The 26,796-nt window shown below is 43.0% G+C and overlaps 1 protein-coding gene across 1 annotated transcript in view; it reads right to left on the bottom strand.

Moving 5' to 3' along the window:
- LOC309554014 (peptidyl-prolyl cis-trans isomerase FKBP8-like) overlaps positions 1-26,796 on the bottom strand; it is a gene marked incomplete at its 5' end in the record, with an annotated part of 100,764 nt that overhangs the window by 56,651 nt on the left and 17,317 nt on the right. The window contains 3 exons of the mRNA XM_082255534.1: positions 2,374-2,451; positions 9,707-9,879; positions 17,115-17,332. Of these exons, the coding sequence (XP_082111660.1) occupies positions 2,374-2,451; positions 9,707-9,879; positions 17,115-17,332 (469 nt within the window). The remainder of the gene's footprint in view (positions 1-2,373; positions 2,452-9,706; positions 9,880-17,114; positions 17,333-26,796) is intronic.

The raw sequence follows: 26,796 nt of genomic DNA, 5'->3' as shown, positions 1-26,796 counted from the left end.
TCAGGTAGAACAGAAATGTTCTGGAAAACTTTCCTGCATATTATCCAGCAAGATTAAATAAATGAATACCCTGATACTGTATTATATATTAGTAATGACAATTCAGTCTGCTTTCTGCTTTTATGAATGATGTGGAAAAACGATTCCACCGGCAGACAAAGTGAGACTTACCGGAACATTTGCTGTCAGTTTAATCACAGGCTTTGATTTAATCGTTTTCCATGCAAGTGATTGGTGTGTAAGAATAGAATAGTGAGAACTGTGTGGGGATTATTTCAGAAGCAAAGCACACTTCAGAACAGTAAGTCCTGTTATTGCTGATTATGAAGCACAGTTGGCTTGTTTACCGGATCTTTCCTAAAACCGCTAACAGTGAGACACGCGTTTTGAGTGCCCCAAGCCACTGTCTGAAAAATGCACAGCTTGTCCTTTCACACTCCTGCGGAGTTGTCATGGTCATCTAAGCACTAGAGTACTAAAGTAGAACCATGGGCAAAATGCGGAATTCAATATATTTTGCAGTCTATCACTAAGATTAACACAGCAGGTTTTGTTTTTCTCAGTCCCCGTAACATCGTTTTATTTCTTTGCCAGTAGATCAGTTACTTTTCCACTTCCTCTAATAGGGTGACAATGTTGTTCGCCTGCAGTGAACTCACTCAGCAGCATTGACATTCCGTGTAAAGGGTAAACTTAACCACTTGACCTCCGGAAGATTTACCCCCCTTCATGACCAGGCCGTTTTTTGCAATACGGCACTGCGTTACTTTAACTGACAATTGCGCGATCATGCAATGCTGTGCCCAAATAAAATGTATCTCCCTTTTTTCCCCACAAATAGAGCTTTCTTTTTAGGGTATTTGATCACCTCTGTGGTTTTTATTTTTTGCGCTATAAACAAAAAAAGACAGACAGTTTTGAAAAAAAATAAAAAACATTTTTACTTCCTGTTATAAAACATATACAATATAAATATTTAAAAAATCTAATTCATAAATTTGCTGCGGGTTCCCACATCGCACTCGATTCGCAGGCAGTTCACATTGCCATATGCGAACCGCTGGAGGTGTCAATACAAAGCTAATGACACCCTCAGATCAATTTGCATATCGCAGTGTGAACTGTAGATTCGGACAGGAATCGGATTGCATGGGTGTGAACACCTATGCGATCTGATTCTGGTGCGGACCAAAAAAAGGGTCCTGCACAAGTTTGGTCCGAATGCGATGCAAATTCAGCCAAACAATCTGTATGGCTGAATTTGCATCGCACAGAAATCTCATGTGATTTGCACAGCAAATTTGGACAGGAATTGGATTGCATGGGTGTGAACATCCATGCGATCCGATTCTGGTGCAGACCAAAAAAGCATCCTGCACGAGCTTGGACCGAATGCGATGCGAGTGCAGCCATACAATGTGTATGGCTGAGTTTGCATTGCACAGATATTGCAAGTGATTTGCACAGCAGTGCGGTGCGAATCACATGCGATGTCTGACATCGCTATAGTGTGACCTGGCCCTTACAGGTATTCTATCTGTGTTTTTAGCTGCCTGCATATTTCAAAACTGTCAGCATACAGGTTGTAAACAGACAAGTGATAATAGGAAATGAATATCTTCTAGAGATGCACTGACCAATGTCTTTTGTACATACAGATGTCATTTAACAGAGATTTATGACTTTTTTTAAGGATGGTACCAGAGATGTATAGTAACTAAGTAGAACTACTTCACTACTGTACTTAAGTACCGAAAGGCGGTATCTGTACTTTCCTAGAGTACAATTTTTTTCTCCTACTTCCACTTTTACTTCACTACATTTTTTCGATGATTTCAATACTTCTACTCCGATAATTTTTTTGTGCTGCATAGTTACTCGTTACTATTATAAAAATTACCACTGCCAGAACAGTAGATGGCAGGTTTCATGAAGCTTAAAACATGTGTATTATCAGCGCATACGAAAATAAATGCTACTGTATGTATAAATAAAAGCTGCATTTGAAATAATAAAAATCAATATGATGTTCAAACTTTTGACTTCTTTCTTTAATAACTACATAACACAGTACTTGTACTTTTACTTTCAGTACTTGAGTAGCAATTTTTTTTTCAAAACTACTGGTACTTTTACTTTCAGTACTTGAGTAGCAAAATTAAAAAAAAAAACTACTTGCAATACTTAAGTATAAAAAATGTTGAATACTTTAGTACTTCTACTCAGGTCACTTTTTGATCGAGCACTTCCACTTCTACTCAAGTCACTTTTTGATCGAGCACTTGTACTTTTACTCAAGTATGGGTTTTGAGTACTTTATACAACTCTGGATGGTACCAAGAGTTAAGATCCATCCTTCAACGTGTACAATACCTTTGTTGTTGGCTCCAATTTTAGTGCTCTTTTTAGAACAGACATGGCTTCTTCAAATTCTCCTCTCTCTGATAGGACCTGCAAAAGATTCAAAGACAATGACAACTAACAACGATGGGCAAATAAATGTTCACATAATGGACATTTCATTTTTTATGTTTTAGCCCCTGTTCCCATAGGTGTCACATTTGAAGTAGCCTTGCTCTAAATCAGTGTTTCTCAACCTTGTTTCAGGCAAGGTACCCTTTAAAAATGATGGACAGTCTTGAGGCACCCCATTCTAAAATGTAAAAACTATTCCAATAGTTTTACATAATGCATTAACATCCACAAGTCCAAGTAGGACACCCAACGTTAGAGGTGATTTATTCTTCAAAATCCAATACACTTTTGTAAACTGGCTCTGACTAGTATACAATGTTTCTCTTCTCCCTCAGTTTTTATCCATCACTCAGCTAATGTGACCCTAACGCCAGTGGCGGCTGGTGCATTGGGGGCACAGGGGCGCCGCCCCCCTATCCATGCGTCCGGCCCCCTAATCTACATGCGGGGCCCCCGGACCAGGGGCGTACCTAGAGCATTTGGCACCCGGGGCGGATCCTATATCTGGCACTCCCCCCCCCCAGGCAACGAACATTGACGTGTCATGTGTAAAATGTATAGAGACCCCCTTTTACATTACACAGAACCCTTACCCCTGGACCCCTTTACATTACACAGCCCCCGTACCCCTTTACATTACACAGCCCCTGTACCCCTGGACCCCTTTACATTACACAGCCCCCTTACCCCTGGACCCCTTTACATTACACAGCCCCTGTACCCCTGGACCCCTTTACATTACACAGCCCCCTTACCCCTGGACCCCTTTACATTACACAGCCCCCTTACCTCTGGACCCCTTTACATTACACAGCCCCTGTACATTACACAGCCCCCTTACCCCTGGACCCCTTTACATTACACAGCCCCTGTACCCCTGGACCCCTTTACATTACACTGCCCCCTTACCCCTGGACCCCTTTACATTACACAGCCCCTGTACCCCTGGACCCCTTTACATTACACAGCCCCCTTACCCCTGGACCCCTTTACATTACACTGCCCCCTTACCCCTGGACCCCTTTACATTACACAGCCCCTGTACCCCTGGACCCCTTTACATTACACTGCCCCCTTACCCCTGGACCCCTTTACATTACACAGCCCCCCATTGGAACCCTTTACATTACACAGCCCCATCCCCCATACAACCCTTTACATTACACAGCCCCCCAATATAACCCCTTTACAATACAAAGCCCCCACCAATAGAACCCCTCTACAATAAATCCCCCCATAGAACCCCTATACAATACAAAGCCCCCCCCATAGAACCCCTATACAATACAAAGCCCCCCCCATACAACCCCTATACAATACAAAGCCACCCCCCCAAAAAAAGAACCCCTTTGCAATACAAAGTCACCCCCCCCTCAAAATAACCCCTTTACAATACAAAGCCCCCCCGCCCCCCCTCAAAATAACCCCTTTACAATACAAAGCCCCCCCGCCCCCCCCTCAAAATAACCCCTTTACAATACAAAGCCCCCCCGCCCCCCCTCAAAATAACCCCTTTACAATACAAAGCCCCCCCGCCCCCTCAAAATAACCCCTTTACAATACAAAGCCCCCCCCCGCCCCCCCTCAAAATAACCCCTTTAAAATACAAAGCCTCCCCGCCCCCCTCAAAATAACCCCTTTACAATACAAAGCCCCCCCCTTCAAAATAACCCCTTTACAATACAAAGCCCCCCCCCGCCCCCCCCTACCTTTTTAGGAGGAGAGCGGAGGAGGAGGAACTGTTTAAAGCAGAGAGGATGTGAGAGACTCACTGTCACTCCCGAGCCCTGAATACACAGCGATCGGCGCCTCGGCGGGAACTGCAGAAGTTACTATGCTGGTTAATGAGCAGGTGATTGGTTGATAGGCGGTCCTAGCAACCAATCGCCTTCTCATTAACCAGCATAGTAAACTGCGGCAGCGCCGATCGCTGTGTATTCAGGGCTCGGGAGTGACAGTGAGTCTCTCACATCCTCTCTGCTTTAAACAGTTCCTCCTCCTCCACGGTGGAAGCAGTCTGGCGGCCGGCCCCGGGTGTCACCCTGATCTTCCCTGACACACTGACACCCCCCTAATGTGTGGCACCCGGGGCGGACCGCCCCCCCCGCCCCCCCTATTGGTACGCCACTACCCCGGACACATGGACTGGGGCAGGTTAGGGTCAAACAAGGATGCTGTGCAGGCTACTGATATCCTCCTGATCAACTGATGATGCCATTGATCGTTAGGATGCCGGCAGCTAGAAGATTGTAATGGTGCACAATGAAAACCTGTGACTTAAAGCGGAGTTCCACCCAAAAGTGGAACTTCCGCTTTAGGCAGTTCTAACCCCCTGACATGCCACATTTGGCATGTCATTTTTTTTGGGGGGGGGGGAGCGGGTACCTAGTTTTGACAGGTACCCGCTCTCACTTCCGCTCGGAGCGCCGCAGCGCCCTGAGCGGAAGTTCTCCTCTCCCCCTCCCTCCCTGCAATCTTCTGGGACATGTCAGAGGTCCCAGAAGATTGCCGGCCAATCACGATGCGTAGCGCAACTCGCGCATGCGCAGTGCGTACCCAGCTGTGAAGCCGAAAACTGTCACAGCCGGGTGCCCACACCAGTGATGCCCGCGCCACAGACAGAGAGGGAGAAGAGCGAGGCTTTGGGCAGCCGCATCGCTGGACCGTTGGACAGGTGAGTGTGTGTTTAGGCTGGAACTCCGCTTTAATGTAACTTAAAGGCAGCCTTCATCCACACGCCAGCTTGTATACAATTTTTGGGCAATTTTTAGGCATTTTGCCAAGGCATCCCTGAAGAAACCTCAAGGTACCCTGGTTGAAAAAATCTGCTCTAAATGAAAGAATAAATTAGTTTACTGCAGGAACTAAAGCCCAATTTAACATGAATTTAGCCCCCATTCACATCGGACCAATTTCACATGCGATATGACATGTCAAATCGCATTCCAAATCGGAGCCTATTGCCGGCAACGGCACGGTCCGGATCAGTTCAATGCTGACTTTGCGGAGCCGCGCCAATTCCCAAAAGTAGCCTCTGCACTACTTTTGGCGACTTTGGGGGCAATTTCAATAGACATCTGTGCATGAAATCACACGGATGTCCATCAAATCGCCCCCCGAACTCGCACTGAAATGCAGGTTTGAAAGCTGAACTCGCACGCTTTCAAACCTGACCTCAGTGGGAACGAGGGCTTAAAGTGATTGTAAAGTCTCCTTTTTTTTTTTTTTTTTCAAAAACGTTATATTTACCTGCTCTGTGCAGTTGGTTTTGCGCATAGCAGCCCCGGTTCTCCTCTTTTCCAGTCCCTCTTTGGCAGGGCTTTTTTTCTCAGAGAATAGGTGCAGGAAGTCCCCTCTTCTGAGTCCCCCTTTCTTTCTGCCCCCTACCTCCGAAAACCATGCCTTGGTCCCATTCCCTACCCACCTCCCTCTATCGCTCCTTTTAGAGAATACCAAGTATAATTTTGTGCTACCAAGTAATTTGTATGAAATTTGATCCCACCCCAGCAACAATAGACCCCCCAACACAACAACAGAACTCCCAGCAACAATAGACCCCCCCACAAGAAATTACCACCCCAGCAACAATATCCCCTCAGCAGCAACAACAGTTCTCTCAACAAAGAGCATCAATAGACCCTCCATCAGTCAGCGGCAATCGACCTTTCCCTCAATAGTAGATTCCTCCCAGCAACAACTGACCCCCCCCCCCCCCCAGCAACATCCACCCACTCCAGCAACACAAAAAATAGATCCCCACCAGCAACAAAAGATCCCCCATCTTTCCGGCTAAAAAAAAGCCCTGCTCTTCGGTGCTCCTAGCCCCTCCCTCCTGTTGAGTTTTTTTTTTTTAAGCAGAGACCCTAGAGATTAAAATGAAGATCGTTGCAATACTTTACGTCACACCATATTTGTGCAGCATTCTTACAAACGCATTTTTTTTTTTTTTTTAAAGACACCTTTTTGAATAAAAAAATAAAAAGAAACAGTAAAGTTAGCCCAATTTGAAAGATAAGGTTACGCTGAGTAAATAGATACCCAACATGTCATGCTTCAAAATTGTGCACGTTCGTGGAATGGAGACATTGGTACTTAAAAATCTCCATAGGCGACGATTTAAAAAATTCTACAGGCTACCAGTTTAGAGTTATAGTGGAGGTCTAGGGCTGCAATTATTGCTCTCGCTCTAAAGATCGCAGCGATACCTCACAGGTGTGGTTTGAACACCGTTTACATATGTGGGCAGGACTTGGGTATGCGTTCGCTTCTTTACATTTTTGTTTTATTTATTTATTTATTTTACCTTTTTTTTTTTTTTTTTACACAGTCCCTTTAAAAACTTTTTTTGATCACTTTTATTCCTATTACAAGAAATGTTAACATCCCTTGTAATAGAAATAAGCAGGACAGGTCCTCTTTAATGTGAGATCTGGGGTCAAAAAGACCTCACATCTCACATCTACACTAAAAAGCAGGAAAAAAAAAATGGACCCTTTAAGGCCGTTGGGAGGAAGCTACCTTTGACGTCTCTCTGGTCCTCCAAGGCCATAGAGTCGAGTGGGGGCCATCTTGTCCTCACTCGTCTTCCTGCCTGGGACATGGACGGACCGGATGGTTTTCCCCGCTACCGACGGCTCCAGTAAGCAGGATAAAAAATACGAGGAAGCGGGGGTCACCTCTTCCATCACCCATAAAAGTGATCCACCGGTGAATCCGCCGCTGGGACCACTTTTATGTGAAAGAGGACCGCCCACCCTGTAAGAAAATACCGGGGTTATGGCAGCTATTTGCCACCATAATACTGGTATTTAACGTCAAAGTACCAACGTAAAACTGCGGCAGGCGGTCCGGAAGTGGTAATGCATAGAATGCATCAATATAAAAAACCTATTACCTTTACAGCCCCTTTAAACCAGCTAAGTACATGCCAGGTGCACAGGACGTTAGGCTCCATTCACACCTATGAATGTTGCTTTTGAGCTTTTCTGCTTTTTGCTGTGCTTTTTGCAATTCTTTTTTAACCACAATTTCTGTGCGATTTTACGGCCATTTGCGCTTAGCATTCTTTATGCTTTTTTTAAGGCAAATTTGTTGTTGGGCAGATTTAAAAACGTAAAACTTTAAATTGCGGCAAAAACGAAATAAAAACACACTACCTGCTTGTCTGCAGCTTCCCTGTTGAAGTCTATTAAACCGAAAGAGCACAAAATGCAGCGTTTTGCATTTAAAAAGTCCCTGACCTTTTCCAAAAATGCAGAGGCACAAAAAAGCATTGATGTGAACGTGTTCCTTAGGAACCCATGTTAAAAATAACGTCCCGTGTTTCTACAAAAAGCTTGAAAAAACACATTGGTGTGAATGGAGCCTACAGCTTTAAAATTAGGTTTTCTTTTGAAAACAACCACAGCCTAAATAGAAAAGCCCGTCCCCTGCCTTGAAGCTGCAGAGAAGGAAGCTTGTTCTCTTTATGGATGCAGTAGTCTGTCTGCAGATGTCCAACACCCCCCCCCCCCCCCCACACCCCTGAATCATAGCTCTTCATGCCACGCCGCATTGAGGCAGTAATTTATGCAAAAGGAGCCCTGACCAAGTATTGAGTGCATGGACATACTTTCCCATAAGCCAACATTTCTGTATTAAAAATTCAATTTTTATTGGTCTTATGTAATATTCTAATTTTCTGAGATACTTAATTTTGGGTTTTTACTGGCTGTAAGCCATAATCTTAAAAGTTAAAAGAAAGAAATGCTTGAAATATATCGCTCTGTGTGTAATGCATCTATATAAAATATGAGTTTTTACTTTTTAAATTACTGGAAAAAAACTTTTTGATGATATTCTAATTTTATGAGATGCACCTGCAATAAGACACTCAAGTAACTGGCACCCAATGTTGCTCAACCTCCCATTACCGTGGTGTAAGTGCTAACCAACCTTGCCACTTGGGGTCAGTGGGGTACTACACCAGTTATGCACAGGGCCGCTGATAGGGGGGGACCACCAGCCCTCTTGTAGGGGGCCCGAGCACACAGGGGGGCCCACACAGAGAGGGGGATTAGTGATGGACAACAAATACAGAAATCTTCCTCCAGCACCTGAATCTCAGCTGTCCCTCTCCCTGCTATCAGCTTTTTTCTGCTGAGAAAGAGACAGTCGTCCCTCACTAATCCCCCTCCCTTGTGTGGGCCCCCCTCCCAGCACTTATCTCTGCTCAGGAGTTTATTTGTAACTTTGTTTCTCTCTCTCTGTCTCTCTGATCACTGAGCTCCAACTGCCCAGCCTGTATATTTTTCTCATCTCATCTTCTTTTTTATTTAACATAGTTTTTTTTTAGATTTAGCCGGAATTATGCGAGTTATGTTATATTTGTGTCTGATAATAGTGATTTTGTTTTAATTTTAGCTAAATATATCTTTAATATTTTCTTGGGGGGGGGGGCCCTGTTAGGTAGTCTGTACGGGGCCCCGCGATTTCTAACAGCAGCCCTGGTTATGCAGATTGACTAAAGTGGGCTTTACTAGTGACATCCCTGTCCAGGGCTCATTAACAGGCTGGGTAAAATGAAAACGCAAAGTCAATTGTGGCAGTAATAATACACTACTTGGGTTTGCATCTGATTTGGACATTGCTATACTTTAAGAGGTTGTAAACTCTTACACATACCCAGTGAATTGTCTGGCCTCAGGTGATACACAGAGATTAAACAAATCCACGTACATAAGTTGTACCTGTTTATCTGCAGCAATTAGTTCTGTACATCAGGGGCATACCTACAGAGGTCACAGAAGTCGCAATTGCGACCCAGCCCCATGCTCTGGGGGCCCATGCAGCTCCCCTGTACACCTGCATAGGAGAGGCGGTATGTAGAGGAAACTGCAAAGTCTGCTTCTCCTTCTCTCCCTCCTCCAGACATTCAGCGGCTGCAGGAGGAAATGGAGGGCATCGGTTCCTCTACATGCCTCCTCATCTATCTAATTTGTTTCTTTTCCATTCTCATATGCTGAATACTCAACTGAAAGCTGTAAAAGCAGTCATGGCTTGGTAGCTATTTCAAGGGTGGGCAAATGTCAAAGTCGCCTCCATATATTGATAGTGTTTATAATTAGTTTGGACAGTAACAATCAGGAAAATATAACTTTTCTATTACATTGTAATTGGCCTATGAAAGCAGAAAGCATATTGCAATATTCAATTTCTAAGTCATGTGGAAAAAAGGGTAAGGTGACATTACCTTGCCTTTCCTATAAAGTGCCTTTGCATTGTCGGTATCCATCTCTAGGACTGCATTGCAGGAATTAATGACGTCATCATAGTGATGAAGCTTAAGTTGGGCAGCTGCCAGGTTATTCAGACACTTGATTCTATGTTCACGAATCTCCTCTTCTTCCTCTGAGCTCAGGGGTTCTGAGTAATACAGATAATGGTGAGTCATTATCCAGGAGATGAGTGTATGAACATCCCGCCGCATGGTACCATGACAACATATCCAGACATAATGTTCCATTTTGGAATGCCAGCATGCAAAGTACTGTGCATCTCCTAGTTATCTGTGATTAAAAGACACCTATAGGAGACACTAATTTGGTTAACAGCAATTGGGAAGATACAAAGGTCTTACTAACGTCATGATTATGTTTCCTATTTGTGATGCACATTTTGTGCTCCGATAATCTTCTCTAATGCATTTATGACTATGTGGCCAGCCATCCTGAAACTGTGTGACGCACACACGTTTGACCTTAGGCAGTTTCCAGGCAAATACTGTTTAGTTAAAGGAATATTGTGCATCATTCACTCCCTGCAGTTCCGATTATTTTACATGTGCTTTTTAATTAGTATAGGAAGTTTATACACACAATGCCATAGACTAAACCAGTGCATGTTCACAAATTACCTACGCTTTGGTTCACAATGGCAGTTTAGTGACTGTTGCAGATGTATGAGAATATTGGACTGATTTGTCTATACATATTATATACTTGGTTGCAAATATTTTAGGTAGCAGTGATGCCTTTTTTAAAAACTGTGGTGTAAGGCTTAGCCTAACAGTAATAAAAGATATGGTAAATCACCCGTGGCAGGAACTAAAACAAGTGTAAGGGCTTTCCGTGTGAAAGGTCCGCTGCGGGACTTTTTTTTTTTTTTCACGGAGCGGATGACATTTCCGTCATCCGCTCCGTAGGTCCGCATATCATCCCATCCGTTTGCGGATGATATGCGGACCTAATGTAAGTCTATGGGGATTGCGGATGTCAGCGGATGACACCGCTGACATCCGATTTTCCTTCCTTTCCGTTTTTTGAACGGAACAAAAATAGGATTTTTTCAGTTCCAAAAAACGGAACAGAACTGACAGGAGGAAAATCGGATGTCAGCGGATGGTATTCCGCTGACATCCGCAATGCCATAGACTTACATTATGTCCGCAAATCATCCGCAAAAAAATAGGATGATTTGCGGACATACGGAGCGCCCGTGTGAAAGGGCCCTAAAACTGTAAAATTGTAATTTATAGTGGTGCACCGAAAATTCGGCAACCAAAATTTTCGTCCGAAAATGGGCCTATCCCATTTCTGCCGAAAATGCGTCAAAGATGCCGAAACGAATGGCTGCCGCGGGGAAGGGGGGTCCAGTGCAGGTGAAGTGTGTATGAACTAACACACCAGGTGGGCGGGGGAGCCGCCCTTAATAGCTGTAACGAAGTGAGCCCTTCACTTCTCTGTCAGGCGGGTATCTCCGCTGACCCGCCCGCCCGGTGTGTTAGTTCATACACATAGTCACGTAGTAGTGACATCACTGAGAAGCGGACTTTGAAAGGAAGGACACAAGAGGAGCGGAGAGTTTGGCTGCCTGTGACATGGAGGAGCCAGCGTGTGGGAAGAAACAAGCACATTGTTAATCCCAAAAGTAAGCACTAAGCAGATTGCCATCATTAACTCTTTGGGGGGGGGGGCTGGGGAGAGGTTAATTACCAATTGTATTGGTATTATGCAGCTTGAGGGGGTTAATGTATTGCCACTGCTGGTCACTGATGCATTAGTGACTGACCAGTGGCAGTTAATTAGCCCCTTTGTACTGCATTAGTGCAACCAGTATCAGTGTCAGTGCAATCAGTGTTAATTAACACTGACACTGGTGCCACTAATGCAGCACAAAGGGGTTAATTAACTGCCACTGGTTGGTCACTAATGCATCAGAGATCAGTGGCAATACGGGCTGCGCATCTTCACTTACCTCACGATTCGATTCGAATATGATTATTAGGGTCACGATTTGATACGATTCGATTCCGCGATGCATCACGATGCATCACGATTAATGGAAGTAAGCAGAGCTGTTGCGCAGGAGAGCTAGGTGGGAAGCGGACGCCTACATGCGTCTTATCCAGCAATGACAGAAGAGGGAGGGAGGGGGAGGAGCCAGAAATCGATCATTTGGGGGGTCCGCATCGATGCAGAATCGCGGGTAGCCGCTTTGCGATGCATCGATGCAACGATTATTTTCAACAGCCCTAGTGGCAATACATTAACCCCCTCATGCTGCATAATACTAATACCATTGGTAATTAAATTAACCTCTTGCCAACCCATCACAGTACATATACTACGACAGAGTGGCAGCTACAGGTGTACGTCGCTGCCTGTTTTTGGTGTATGTCCCTGTTCTATCCATTTTAAAATCATTTGGGGGAAAAAAGTAATTTTCGGTTTCGGTTTTCGGCCAAGGGCATCCTGAATTCTCGGTTTCTGTTTCGGCCCAGAATTTTCCTTTCGGTGCACCTGTAGTCATTTATATTTAAAACGTGACTAATTTATTTTTATTTTTTTTAAAAGTAGCTGCTGTGGCCCAACCTGCTAAAGCCAAATGGTAGTCAAAATATATGGGAAAGATATATCACTCTGACCTCTCCTGCAACACAGCACTTGCTAAAGGCTCTTACACACTATAAGAAAATCGGGTGAACATTTTCGTCCAAAGAATTTTCGTACGAATTTCGTATAGTGTGTACAGAACTTTCTACAGATGATTCAGAATTTTCGTACGAAAATTCTCGAAGGGACAAACTCCAAAATTATTCTCGTACGGGAAAAAAACTAATGATTTTCGTTTAGTGTGTACCATTTTCGTATGATTTTTGTACAAGAAAAGTCAGAAAAGAAAGACTGCTCATGATCAGAAACAATAAACAACAAAAAAAGCCTTTGTCGTACGAGAATATTCGTACAAATTTTCTTAAGAATTTTCGTTCCGATTTGCTGTGAAACGAGGAAAATTGGACAATCATTCGCCCAATTTTATAGTGTGTACCCCACTTAAATATAAAAAGTGCTCTCAATTATCCAAGTGCAGATGACTCCCCACACATGGAGACTTAAATATAGGTAGAAAACAAATACTAGTGAAAATGCAGTGCTGTAAACATAATTAAAGGCTTATGTCAAGAAAAAAAATTCCAAAGGACTTGCAAACACCTCTGAATAAAGTGCAAAGTGCTACAATATAAATAAAATACTAAAACTGTATATGATAAATATATACATGAAGTATTCAAAAAATTGTGGCGCCACTAGAGGGCTTAACTAGAGTGCATTATTACAAAAAAGATATGGTCACGATATTGTCTGTACCAGTACCCAAGTTCTCTGTATAAACCCATTTTTAACACAATAAAGAACTTCCTTTTACGGAATTCACTATGTGGACCCCTTTTTCCAATTACGTCCACATCTAAATCTATATTTTCCTTCTGGGACTAATACCACTCCTCCCATCTATACTGCAAATATTTATTTAGATCTGGACTTTTTTTGTTTAATCACTGATTTATTGACTATAGATCACCCAACACTTTGTATAAAAATCTTTTTTTGTAATAATGCACTCTAGTTATGCCCTCTAGTGGCGCCACAATTTTTTTGAATACTTCATATATATATTTATCATATACAGTTTTTGTATTTTATTTATATTGTAGCACTTTGCACTTTATTCAGAGGTGTTTGCAAGTCCTTTGTAATTTTTTTCTTGACATAAGCCTTTATTTATGTTTACAGCACTGCACTTTCACTAGTATTTGTTGCTACCTATATTTAATTCCCCATCTGCACTTGGATAACTAAGAGCACTTTTTTTTTTCAAATTTTATTTTTATTAAATAGACAAATTACAAACATTAAATCCATTACAATCAAGATGCTGGCATAAATAGTAGTTCCACAAAAAAAAAAAAAAGAGAAATAAAAAAAATGCTTTATACTCTTTTAACCACTTAAGCCCCGGAAGATTTTACCCCCTTCCTGACCAGGGCCTATTTTGCGATTTGGCACTGCGTGACTTTAACGGACAATTGCGCGGTCGTGTGACGCTGTACCTAAGCTTTCTTTTGGTGGTATTTGATCCCCTGTGCGATTTTTTGATCATGCGCTATAAACAAAAAAAGAGCGTAAATTTTGCAAAAATAACAATATTTTTCACATTTTTTTATATGAAATTCCCCCCAAAAAATGTAAAAATCTAAATGTTTTAACATTTTAGGCCAATTTGTTTTATGCTACATATGTTTGGTAAAAAAAATGGCAAAAAGCGTATTTTGATTGGTTTGCGCAAAAGTTATTGCGTTTACTAACTAAGGGAAAGATTTTTGTTGTTTTTTTCTTTAACGAGTAATGGCAGCGATCTGCGATTTTTTTTGCGGGACTGCAACATTGCGGTGGACAGATCGGACCCTTGACTGAAATTTTTGACACTTTTGGGGTTACCAGTGACATTACTACAGTAATCAGTGCTATACATATGCACTGTTACTGTAAAAATGACACTGGCAGTGAAAGGGTTAACTTTTTTGAGAGGAAGGGGTTAAGTGTGTCCCTAGGGGCGTGATTCTAACTGTGATTGTATGTGGCTTGATGTGTAAGAACAGGGACCAACGGTCCTACATAGTAGAACCGTATGATCTCCATTCTTACACAGGGAAGAATGACAGGCGGCTTTGTTTACATTAGCTGCCTGCCTTTCTTCCGGTGTAACGGACAATCGCAAATGCCCGGCGGACATCGGGTCCGCCGGGCACACGCGCAGGGGGGTCCGTGACCAAGCAGGAGCGGGAGCGCGCCTTCGGAGGCGCGCGCTCGCTCCCTAGAGCCTTACAGGCTAGCGACGTAGCCCTACGTCGCTTTGCCTGTGAGGGGCTGACCGCCACAGTAAATAGTCGTGCGGCGGTCGGCAAGTGGTTAAGTAGGGATGCACCGATCCGACTTTTTTGGTCCCGATCTTTTGCTTTGTGAAATCGCCGATCCCGAGTCCGATCCAGAAGTACTGTTTTGTGAGCTTATAACAAAATAATACTTCCGGATCGGTATCGGCAGATACCTTATAACAATTTTGCATTCAAAATCTAAACTGTCATGGGTTTAGTCTTTAGGTTAAACTTCCCTCCTCCGGCAGACAGAACGAAAAGATACATTGTAATCATTGTGTTTACTTAACTGAGAGAGTTGAAAGGCATTTGCAGGAGGCTCTTTTTTTTTTTTTCTTTGACAGCTGTTCTCTGCTCCCTCGCATGCTATGTAAAGAGCAAAACCGGATCGGCCCTTGGATCTCTTAATTTTACCGATCCCCTGATCCAGCTATTTTGCCCGTATTGGGGCCGATATCCGATCCCTACTTGTAAGGCCAACATATTTTACGTCTTTACTCATCCATTTACTTTTTCTATAACAACCATACTAAATAAAACATACTAATAACAACAATATAAGAAAAAAAAAAAAAAGAGAAAATAAAGATAGAGAAAGAAATAGAGAAAGAAGTTAAGTCTATAGGTCAAAAACAGGCCCCCGGTTTCCTCAATTAACAATTTCCATCAATTTCAGATCCAGAGAGAGCACTTTTTATATTTAGCAAGCGCTGTGTTGCGGGAGAGGTCAGAGTGATATATTTTAGCCAAACAGTACTTTTTACCTGCTTTGTCTAAAAGAGGATCGACTTGCTTTATTGCGGTTTTTGTCTGTTACTTGAGTAGTACTCACAGATTGTAATTATATATGTAATAGAGAAAGCAATTAGAGATGCTTTAGAAAACTAATGATCTAGTAGTAGGTTTGGTCTGTTGGATACAAATACTTCATCAAGACTTTAGTACAATGGTATAATCAACCATGCCTATTATAGTGCCAATACTGAAATACAGTATAGCTTCCATGATAGTGTGGTACATGGGAAGGTTTTTAGAGAACCGTGGGGATCTTGGGAATCAAAACATCTACATGGAGAACTTACATAAGCATGCCCACAACCCACCCCCAATGGTGCAATGAAATTGCAGCTCAATCCTCATCCAAATTCAGTTAGGAGTGGCTGCTTACCATTCTATATATGACATCACTAAGCCATATAGATGACTATGGAAATAATGACCTTAACATATGGCATCTTCTTAAAATTGCTTAAAGTGGAACTACAGGCAAAACTTTTTTTTTCGATTTTGGATAGAGTAATGGCAGGTTCTAACCCTTCCAATGTTTATTTTTGCTCTCTGTTTCCATTGGGCAGATTTACCTTCACTTCCTGTCCCATAGACAAAACAGGTAGTAAGAGGAAATACCTGCAAATCAACCACTTAAGGACCGCCCGCCGCAGATTTACTGTGGCAGGCAGCCCCCCTCCTGCGCAAACCGACGTAGCTGTACGTCGGTCGCACGTCTGCAGCTAGGGGGCGAGTGCACACCGCCGCCGGCGTGCTCCCGCCCCCACTCGGCAGTGAGACTCTGATGCACGGGGCCAGCAGCTCCGGTTGCCGCCTGCCACCCGTGATCGTTCCCTGCTGAGAGAGATGGACAGTCGGCTCTTGCAAACACAGCATACCATTCCTATCTCTGGAATGATCACAGAGCGCCTGTAATCCTTCTATATAGGATCACAGGTCTCTGTGATCATTTCAAAAGCCCAACCCCCATACAGTTAGAAACACTCCCCTAGGCTTACATTTAACCCTTTGTTCCCCACTTTGTTAACCCCTTCCCTGCCAGTGTTATTATTACAGTAACAGTGCATATTTTTAGCCCCTGAGGAAGCGACAGCGAAACATGTCGGGCTACTGTTGATAAATACAGCCAATTTTGGCAGGATCAACTAAGGAGTAAGACTAGTATAGTTAATGTTTGTTCAAATAAATTTTGGGTCACCCCCTAATTTAACACCATGGCCTATTTTTGACCGGTAAAACCTATTTCAAATTTGCATTTTTTATTTTATTGTGTTGTTATGGCTTTTTTGTACTATTGCTTGGTTTTTAAAGGTCTCATAATTTGGGCTTTTTTACTTATAATCTTAGTAATTTGTGTAAAATGCTTTATTTTTGTAATAAACAGTTCTTTATGCATAATGCCAAATTGGAAAACACATAAACACACAACTTTTGAAAGGAAATATTATATTTTGGAAGCTTAATTGAAGAATATCTCATATAATGTATGTTTAAAGGCTGAAATAATGTATTTACTTAAGAAAATGATCAAAGATTGTGATTTGTATTTTCCGGCCCTTTAAATGTTATAAATATTTCCAAAAATGAATGATTCTACGGATAAACTGTTAGCAGTAGTATTTACAACCTATGTATGTCCTGCAATAACAGTTACCTGCAGTAGGTAGAGTGAGCATGCTCAGTGCTTGGCTATAAGAGTGCATGGCACTATGATATTCTTCCCGCTCAAAATGGAAATTTCCACATTCCCGTTTCTGGTTTGCAAGGCTAATACGGTCAGTAGTGGTAAGAACGCCTAGACTGGGCTTGTCTCTGACATGGGTTAAAATCACTTTGTATATTAGAGAGGCATCCGATGGGATGTCTGGATCCCTGCAAGCCAATCAGAAGAAGAAAAAAAGTCAATTGTGTGCATGCATATTCTTACTCAAAATTATTATCTTTAAAACAACATTAATCAAGTGTAATTTAGCTGATTTCAATATTGCATTTGGAAGAAGTATCGTCACTCTAAAGCAGTGGTTCTTAACCTGGGTTCGATCGAACCCCAGGGGTTCGGTGAGTCAGTCTCCGGGGTTCGGCGGGGGGGACAAAGGGACAATTGCTCCCCCCGAGAAAATATTACTGATTGTGAGGCCCGAGCGCACCCCGGGAAATCAGAGCTGCGGTCGGGACGACTCACAGCCATTACACATAGACACTTGACACTCCGCCCTCTGTACCTCCCCCAGCAGGTTTCCAGCCTATCTCCTGCAGGTGCTTGCTGCGTGAGTGGGCGGGATGGGGATGTACCTGACCACGGAGATCGCGCCCGCCTGGAAGAGGGAAGTGTGAGCAGCTGAGCAGAGGGAGCCGAGTGAATGTTCCTGGAGGTAGGCTCAGCTAGCTGTACATGGTGGATTCGTTTACAAGGACCTCTATGCTACGTCTGCTGAGTTACTGCAGCTTAGCATAGAGGTGCTGTTAGCTGACAGAAAATGCATGTCCTTTTCATTTAGCTCAATAAAGCATTGTGAATACCCCCTGGTGTGTGCCCTCCTGATACCCCATGGAATGCTCTCCCAACACCTCCCCCCAATGTGTGCCCTCCTAACACCCCATGGTATGCCCTCCAAACACCTCCCCAAAGTGTGTTCCCTCTTGACACCCCTTGCTATGTCCTCCCAACCCCCCCAGTGTGTGCCCTGATACCCCATGGTATGCCCTCCCAAAACACCCCCCCCCAGTGTATGTCCTCCTGATACCCCATGGAATGCCCTCCCAACACCTCCCCCCCAGTGTGTTCCCTCCTGACACCCCATGGTATGTCCTCCCAGCCCCCCCAGTGTGTGCTCTCCCAACACCTCCCCCCTCAGTGTGTTCTCTCCTGACACCCGATGGTATGCCCTCCCAACCCCCCCACCCCAGTGTGTGCCCTCCTGACACCCCATGTTTTAATGGTTTTGTTCTTTGTTCTTAATGGTTTTGTTTTTTGAGATACAGTCGCCAACACTTGCAGGGAGGCCCCAGCGAGATTTGAACTCACGACTCCTGGTTTACAAGACCAGTGCTCTAACCCCTGAGCTATGGAGCCTTTTTTTTTTTTTTTTTTTTTTTTTTTTTTTTTTTTTTTGATGGTTTTGTTCATTTTGTGCACCTATGTATAAATATATATCTAAATATATAAATATATACCTATGTTTTGAATTTGAAAAAATCGTATTTTATTTTTTCAATTAAGAAGGGTTCGGTGAATGCGCATATGAAACTGGTGGGGTTCAGTACCTCCAACAAGGTTAAGAACCACTGCTCTAAAGGTTGACACTGTTAGATTTAGCATACGGTGCATCCAGAAAGTATTCACAGCGCTTTACTTTTTCCACATTTTGTTATGTTACAGCCTTATTCCAAAATGGATTACATTTATTATTTTCCTCAAAATTCTACAAACCATACCCCATAATGACAACGTGAAAGAAGTTTGTTTGAAATCTTTACAAATTTATTAAAAAAAAAATTAAAAAAAATCCCATGTACATAAGTATTCACGGCATTTGCTCAATACGTTGTTGAAGCACCTTTGGCACCAATTACAGCCTCAAGTCTTTTTGAGTATGATGCTACAAGCTTGGCACACCTATTTTTGGGCAGTGACTCCCATTCTTCTTTGCAGGACCTCTCAAGCTCCATCAGGTTGGATGGGAATCGTCGGTGCACAGCCAATTTCAGATCTATCCAGAGATGTTCAATTGGGTTCAAATCTGGGCTCTGGCTGAGTCACTCCGGGATATTCACAGAGTTGTCCCGCAGCCTCTCCTTTGTAATCTTGGCTGTGTGCTTAGGGTGTTTGCCTTGTTGGAAGATGAACCTTCGCCCCAGTCTGAGGTCCAGAGCGCTCTGAAGCAGGTTTTCATCAAGGATATGTCTGTACATTGCTGCATTAATTTTTCCCTCCATCCTGACTAGTCTCCCAGTTCCTGACGCTGAAAAACATTACCACAGCATGATGCTTCCACCACCATGCTTCACTGTAGGGATGGTATTGGCAAGGTGACGAGCGGTGCCTGGTTTCTTCCAGACATGATGCTTACCATTCAGGCCAAAGAGTTTAATCTTTGTTTCATCAGACCAGAGAATTTGGTTTCTCATTGTCTGAGAGTCCTTCAGCTACCTTTTGGCAAACTCCAGGTGGGCTGTCATGTGCCTTTTACTGAGGAGTGGCTTCCATTCGCCACTCTACCATACAGGTCTGATTAGTGGAGTGCTACAGAGATAGTTGTTCTTTTGAAAGGTTCTCCTCTCTCCATAGAGAAATGTTCAGAGTGACCATCAGTTTTTTGGTCACCTCCCTCACTAAGGCCCATTTCCCCCGATGGCTCAGTTGGGTCTGGTGGCCTGCTCTAGGAAGTTTGGTGGTTCCAAACTTCTTCCATTTACCCAGGCCACTATGCTCATTGGGACCTTCAATGCTGCAGAAATATTTCTCTATCCTTCCCCAGATCTGTGCCTCAATTTAAACCAGTTTTGGGGGCCTACTGACAATTCCTTGAACTTCATGGCTTGGTTTGTGTTCTGGTATGCACTGTTAACTATGGGCATTAATTAGACAGGTGTGTGCCTTTCCAAATCATGTCCTATCGACTGAATTTACCACAGATGGACTCCAATCAAGTTGTAGAAATATCTCAAGATGATCAGTGTGAGATCAATTATGAGTGTCATGGCAAAGGCTGAGAATACTTATGTACATGCGATTTTTTTCTTTTTAATAAATTTGTAAATATTTCAAACAAACTTCTGTCACATTGTCATTATCGGGTATTGTTTGTAGAATTTTGAGGAAAATAATTAATTTTGGAATAAGACTATAACTGAACAAAATGTGGAAAAAGTGAAGCGCTGTGAATACTTTCCGGATGCACTGTATTTGTCATTTCACAGCAGCAGGGCTGCTAACCTCCTGCAAGTTTTTTACTGACAGAACATGGAAAATTTACTGACAGCACATTTTTTACTGACAACCTAAAAAAATAACAGACCTCCTATTAGAAAATAAACAATCAATATTTATTCAATAGAAACACAATCTGTAAACTCTAACAACACCCATACAGGTAATTGGCCTGGCGTACATTTAAGAGTCCTTTCACAAGGAGGTGCTTAAAAACTGCTCAAAAAACGATCAACGCTTTTGCAGTGCTTTTGAGGCTTTAGCGATGCGCTTTATTTAAGTAACTCAAAAACTGATTCAAGGACCATTTTGAGGCGCTTTTGAAGCGCTTTTTAGGTGCTTTTGAGGCACTTCCCATTCAATTCAATAGAGAGGAGGTGCTGTTTTTTTAGCGCTCCAAACATGCTCCAAAGATGCTGCTTGCATTATTTTCTTTGTTGCCCTGCCAACACACCTCCCCAATGTGAAAGTATTCATTGATTTTAATGGGAATAGGTTTTTGTGAGCTTTTTAGGCGCTTTTTTGCGCTTAAGACCTGAAAAAGCGCCTCAGTGGGAAAGGGTTATTAAAAAGTCAACACAGCATGACAAATTATCAGCCACCCTGCTAGGATACCGTTGATATACAAGTTCTGTTATGCATGCCAAAGAGAGCAATGGTTAAGACCAGATTGAGTTTAATAGTGGGAGTGGCCTAAAGGGGGATGATTAAACAGAACCGCTTTTGACCACCTACCTCTAAATGAACATAGCAGCTGCTTGCAGCCTCAATGCTTAACTTCATAGTGTGGCAATTTTACCTGGATATGTCAAGTTTCACAGACTGCATCGCCTGTCAAACTTGCCCGTTGAGCTCAATGGGGCTGCACAGCAGCCACAAGCCAAAGGTTTGCCTTGCGGTTGTGACACAGTATTTCAATGCAATATAACCATTTGGCTGGAAAAAAAACACATTCTGGAGGAACAGTGGGAGGATCTTAAATGGGCAATAAATACCAAAAGTGTGCATGAAGTACAGAGTGCAGGGTTCAATTGTGTACTACATACAGAGTGCAGGGTTAAAGTGTGTGCTGCATACAGACTGCAGGGTTCAGGAGTGCTCTGCATACAGAATGCAAGGTCCAGGGATGCGCTGCATACCAAATGCAGGGTTCAGGTGTGTGCTGCATAAAAAATCAAGGGTTCAGTGGTGCGCTGCATACAGATTGCAGAGTACAAGGGCGCCCCCTTTTCCCCAAAATCACCCCCTCCCCCAGTCCAGTGCCCTACTCCCTCCCCCAAATCCCCCTCCCTGACAGGACCTGATAGAGAACTGCAGCTGCAGAAGAGCAGGATAGGGTACTCAGGAGGAAAGTGTAGTGTAGCTGTGGGGCACATGGGGCCGTGAGCACAGGCTTCGGGAGCTGTTGCCGCCAGACAAGCACTGGGTTCCAATTACCTATTTATGCAGCAAGGCAGCAGGCAGAGCACAGTTGAGTCTACCAACTTACTCTTTCTGAATATGTTTTTGCTGGTGCTGCATCAAGCTGTCAAGGAGTTCTTTTTTACACTTGTTGAGTCAACACTAACCTGCCTGAGAAAAAGGACTAATTTTTACTGACATAAGATTTCTCTAATGGACATTTACTAACAGCTGTAAAAATCACTGATATTTACAAAGTGTCAGTAAATTTACTGATGGTTGGCAACCCTGTACAGCAGTTCACTCCTGCTTCAGTAGCAAATTGTTAATGTTGTATGCTACCAAACATCCGATAAAATGATGGACTACTTGGATTTGCACAGCTACTTTAGCACTCAGTGTGGGATGGATGGTGTAGTGCAGGGATCTTCAAACTACGGCCCTCCAGCTGTTGCAGAACTACACGTCCCATGAGGCATTGTAAAACTCTGACATTCACAGACATGACCAGGCATGATGGGAATAGTAGTTCCTGAACAACTGGAGGGCCATAGTTTGAAGACCCTTGGTGTAGTCCAGTGTTTCTCAACTCCGGTCCTCAGGGCACACTAACAGGCCAGATTTGAAGTATTACCTTGGGGAGATGCAGACTAGAATACTGCAATCACTGAGCAGCAAATTATATCACCTGTGATGTATTTAAATTTTCTTGCAAACCTGGCCTGTTAGTGTGCCCTGAGGACTGGAGTTGAGAAACACTGGTGAAGTCTATTAAGATTCTTTGTAGCATGTACAGAGAGCAACCACAATGTTATAATGGTAAAGGCTAAAACTGATCAGCTTTGGGCATTGCCAATAAAGCACCAGTCAACATCTCATATAACTTAAAAATCCCAGAAAGGAAGTCTTCAAAGTTCTGAATTTGATCTTTGTGATATATCGTAGATTTTTGAGTCCACAGAAAATGTGTTAACTTTCCCTTCCGACTTAAAGGTCTTATCAGCCACCGCGCACATGGATTGAACCCTAAATGGTAAACAATCTTTATCAGCCACCTTTTATCCTAACCTAAGCTCCTTATTCCAATGCTCTATTACTGACCTGGCTTTTTGTCCTTGACCTTGTTCCTAAAGATCCTCGGCTTAATTCCTCAAACGTTTGGCTGCCTGTTACTGGCTCTTATTTCCCCCCAACCTGGTACCTTACTACCGGCTTGATGCTGAATGCATCATGTTTCCTTGCACTTCTGTTCAAGAATTTATTTTCAACACTATGTTGTTGATTTACTAAAACTGGAGAGTACAAAATCTGGTACTGCTCTGCATAGAAAGCAATCAGCTACCAGATTTTATTTTTATCAAAGCTTAAAGGGGTTGTAAAGTCAGAAGGTTTTTTTTAATCTTAATGCATTCTATTCAATAACCACTTTACCACCGGAGGATTTTGCTGTCTTACGTCCAGGCCACTTTTTGCGATTCGGCACTGTGCGAATTTAACTGACAATTGCGCGGTCGTGCGACGCTGTACCCAAACAAAATTTACGTCCTTTTTTTCCCACAAACAGAGCTTTCTTTTAGTGGTATTTGATTACCTGTGCAATTTTTACTTTTTGCGCTATAAACAAAAAAAGAGAGTAAATTTTGAAAAAATAAAAATATTTTTCACATTTTTTTATATGAAATTCTCCCCCCAAAAAAATGTAAAAATCTAAATTTTTTAAAATTTTCGGCCAATTTGTTTTCTGCTACCTATGTTTGGTAAAAAAAAAATCACAATAAGCGTATTTTGATTGGTTTGCGCAAAAATTATTGCGTTTACCAACTAAGGGAAAGATTTCTGTCATTTTTGGTGTTTTTTTTTTAACGAGTAATGGCGGCGATCTGTGATTTTTTTTTTGCGGGACTGCCACATTGCGGTGGACAGATCGGACCCTTGACTGACATTTTTGACACTTTTGGGGGTACCAGTGACATTTCTATATTAATCAGTGCTATACATATGGACTGTTACTGTAAAAATGACACTGGCAGGGAAGGGGTTAATTTTATTGGAGAGGGAGGGGTTAAAGTATGCCTGGTGCTTAATAACGTGTGTGGGGGGAGGTGACTGAGTGACACAGGGACAGATTGCATGTTCAGCTATGCTGAACCCTGCAATCTGTCACTGTTTGTCACTTAGGAGATCCGCCCGCTTTGTTTACACAAGCGGGCGGATCTCCAGACTCGATTCCCCGACGATCGGGGAAGATCGGCGGCGATCGCCGCTGCTCCTCCCCTGGCCCGACTCCCGCTGTGACTGAAAACAGCGGGAGCGAGCCTCCGGCGGCGCGCGAGGGCCGCCCAGAAGGGGAGGAGTGCAGCGACGTAGGTCTACGTCGCTGGACGGAATCGAGCCACTTTGCCGCAGTACAGTCCCAGTGACTGGTCGGCAAGTGGTTAAGATAAAAAGCCTTCTGTGTGCAGAAGCCCCCCTCAGCCCCTACTAATACTTACCTGAGGTCCATCTAGAACCAGTTATGTTGCAGGAGTGTCTTAGCTGAGACAGCAGCATGGCGCCATTGGCTACCGCTGCTTTCAATCAGTCAGTAAGCCAATGAGGAGAGAAAGGGGGTGGCTCCATGTCTGAATAAGCACAGGGAGCTTTGGCTCAGCTCAGCTCGACTGCCCCCTTAGCAAGCTGCTTGCTGAGAGGGCACTCAACAGGAGGGAGTGGCCGGGAGCACCAAAGAAGGACCGGAGAAGAGGAGGATCTGGGCTGCTCTGTGCAAATCCACTACACGGGGCAGGTGTGTATAACCTGTTTGTTATTTTTACCTAAAAAAAAATTAGATTTTAGTATTACTTTAAATGAACAAGCTGAAGTTAGAAGCTGACTGGCTAACATGCAAAGCTGCAACAGATTTTGCACTCTCCAGTTTTAGTAAATCAACCCTATCTGCTCACTTGCTGGGCCTGCTTCCCTGGATCCTAAAACCTCAGCATCCAAATTTGCCATACACATTTTTGTCACTCTGCACCACTTTCATCAACTTTCTTCCTTTGGAGGGATACATGGACTGGAACAGCCTTTCTCAACCTTTTCTACGCCTTAAAAAAATGTTTCGGTCACAGGGCACCTCTTCTAAAAGTTACTATATCTACAACTCATGATACATTAGTGTGATAGTCAGTGGGAAAAATGCTTCTTACACTTGTGGTCATTGGGAAGAACCACCCCCTTGCAGATAGCAAAACAGATCAATGGTGTCAGTGGGAACTTATCTGGGTGGCAAATATTGCTCATTCTTTAAGGAACCCCTAGCAATCCATGAAGGTCACCCTTGCCATCTAGATCTCCAGCCAGGTATGGCACTCAACTAAAAACCAGGCTTAGATTAAATTATTCTTTGACTTTAACTGTATTGACTTTTGCTGTACTAGTACTGACTAACTCAAATGCAATGTAGAATTACATCAATCTATGCTTTACTATCCCTACATAAGCCTCTCTATAATATGATACACTAATTAAATGTTTTAGGCATAAAACAGCTGCATGCAATCTGGATATATAGCTTTACTGTCATTTTTTTATGACAATATTGTTCTTGAGGGGTGGCTTATGATAGGCCTGAAAAGTGATCCAAATAAAACATCTGAAATGCATAAATCCAGCTATATTTCTGATTGTGCAGCTGCTGTCGAGTGTTGTCATCTCAATAGGCTTGGCAATGTCAGCATCTGCAGTGTATTTCTAATGGATGATATATTGGGAAACATCTTAAACAAAGCATTTTAAAGATTGCATTTTTTCACAGAATCACAAAGAGCTATTCAGAGCTATTATTCTTACTGTCATTTAGCGGTGGCTTCGGAGTGAAAGGGAATGAGAGAAGGAGAAAAATGCATTACCCTAGTTTAGAACATATTTGTGTAGTCAGTTTGTTTCAAATTATGGTCATCTGACATCTATTTTAGAAAAACAAAAAGTGGCAACGCACTGACTCACAGGGCACCAGGGTTTACAGCTGAATCTCCTTTCTCAATTAAAAACCATTTTCTCACGTCCTATGCTAGTGCACAAAGTAATGTCCATAAAGACATGGATGAGCGAGTTTGGGGTGGAGGAACTTGACTGGCCTGAACAAAGTCCTGACCTCAACCCAATAGAACACCTTTGAGATAAATTTGAGCGGAAACTGCAAGCCGGGCCTTCTTGTTCAACATCAGTTCCTGACCTCACAAATGTGCTTCTAGAAGAATGCTCAAACATTCCCATGAACACACTCCTAAACCTTGTGGACAGCCTTCCCAAAAGAGTTGAAGCTGTTATAGCTGCAAAGGGTGGGCCAACTCCATATTGAACCCTACGGACTACGACTGGGATGCCATTAAAGTTCATGTGCATGTTAAGGCAGGTGTCCCAATATTTTTGGTAATATAGTGTATAAACACGGTGCATCTCAAATTTACCATAAAAGACCTGCGCTACTTAAAGTGGTTGATAAGCATCTAAGTTAAATCCTGTAACCCCCCCCCCCCCCCCTTACATTATAATCAAATATGCAGCATGTGTGTTTTTTAAAAACGATTCAGCTAAATTCCCTATTTTACAGCACAGATAGGGGGACATAGGAACTTGCAGGATCAACCAGGTTTTTTTTTATAACTTAGGGCGGAACAAATGACACAGCACACGCACTATGTAGTGTATCATGCTGTAAAGGATCTGGATCATTTTATTTTATTTTACTTTTTTTTAGGATTAAAGCCATTTTAACACTGATAAACATAACAATCATAAACATTAAATATATAACACATGCAGTTTGCACCAAATGAAGAGCAAACTTAAACAAAGAAAAGTCCAAATGCAGTTTAATTCCCCGTTCACATAGGGGCGACGCTACTTCCAGGGGCGACCTCCGAGGTCGCGGTGCGAGCAGCGTGCCGCGACCTCGGAGCGGCCGCCACAGACTTCATAACATTGAAGTCTATGGCGGTCGCCTCCTAGTCGCCCCAAAGAA

Source organism: Pelophylax lessonae (assembly GCF_965119305.1).
Source record: "Pelophylax lessonae genome assembly, chromosome: 4".
Taxonomy (NCBI): domain Eukaryota; kingdom Metazoa; phylum Chordata; class Amphibia; order Anura; family Ranidae; genus Pelophylax; species Pelophylax lessonae.
The sequence above is the reverse complement of the archived record's forward strand: the minus strand, read 5'-3'. Positions and strand labels throughout refer to the sequence as shown.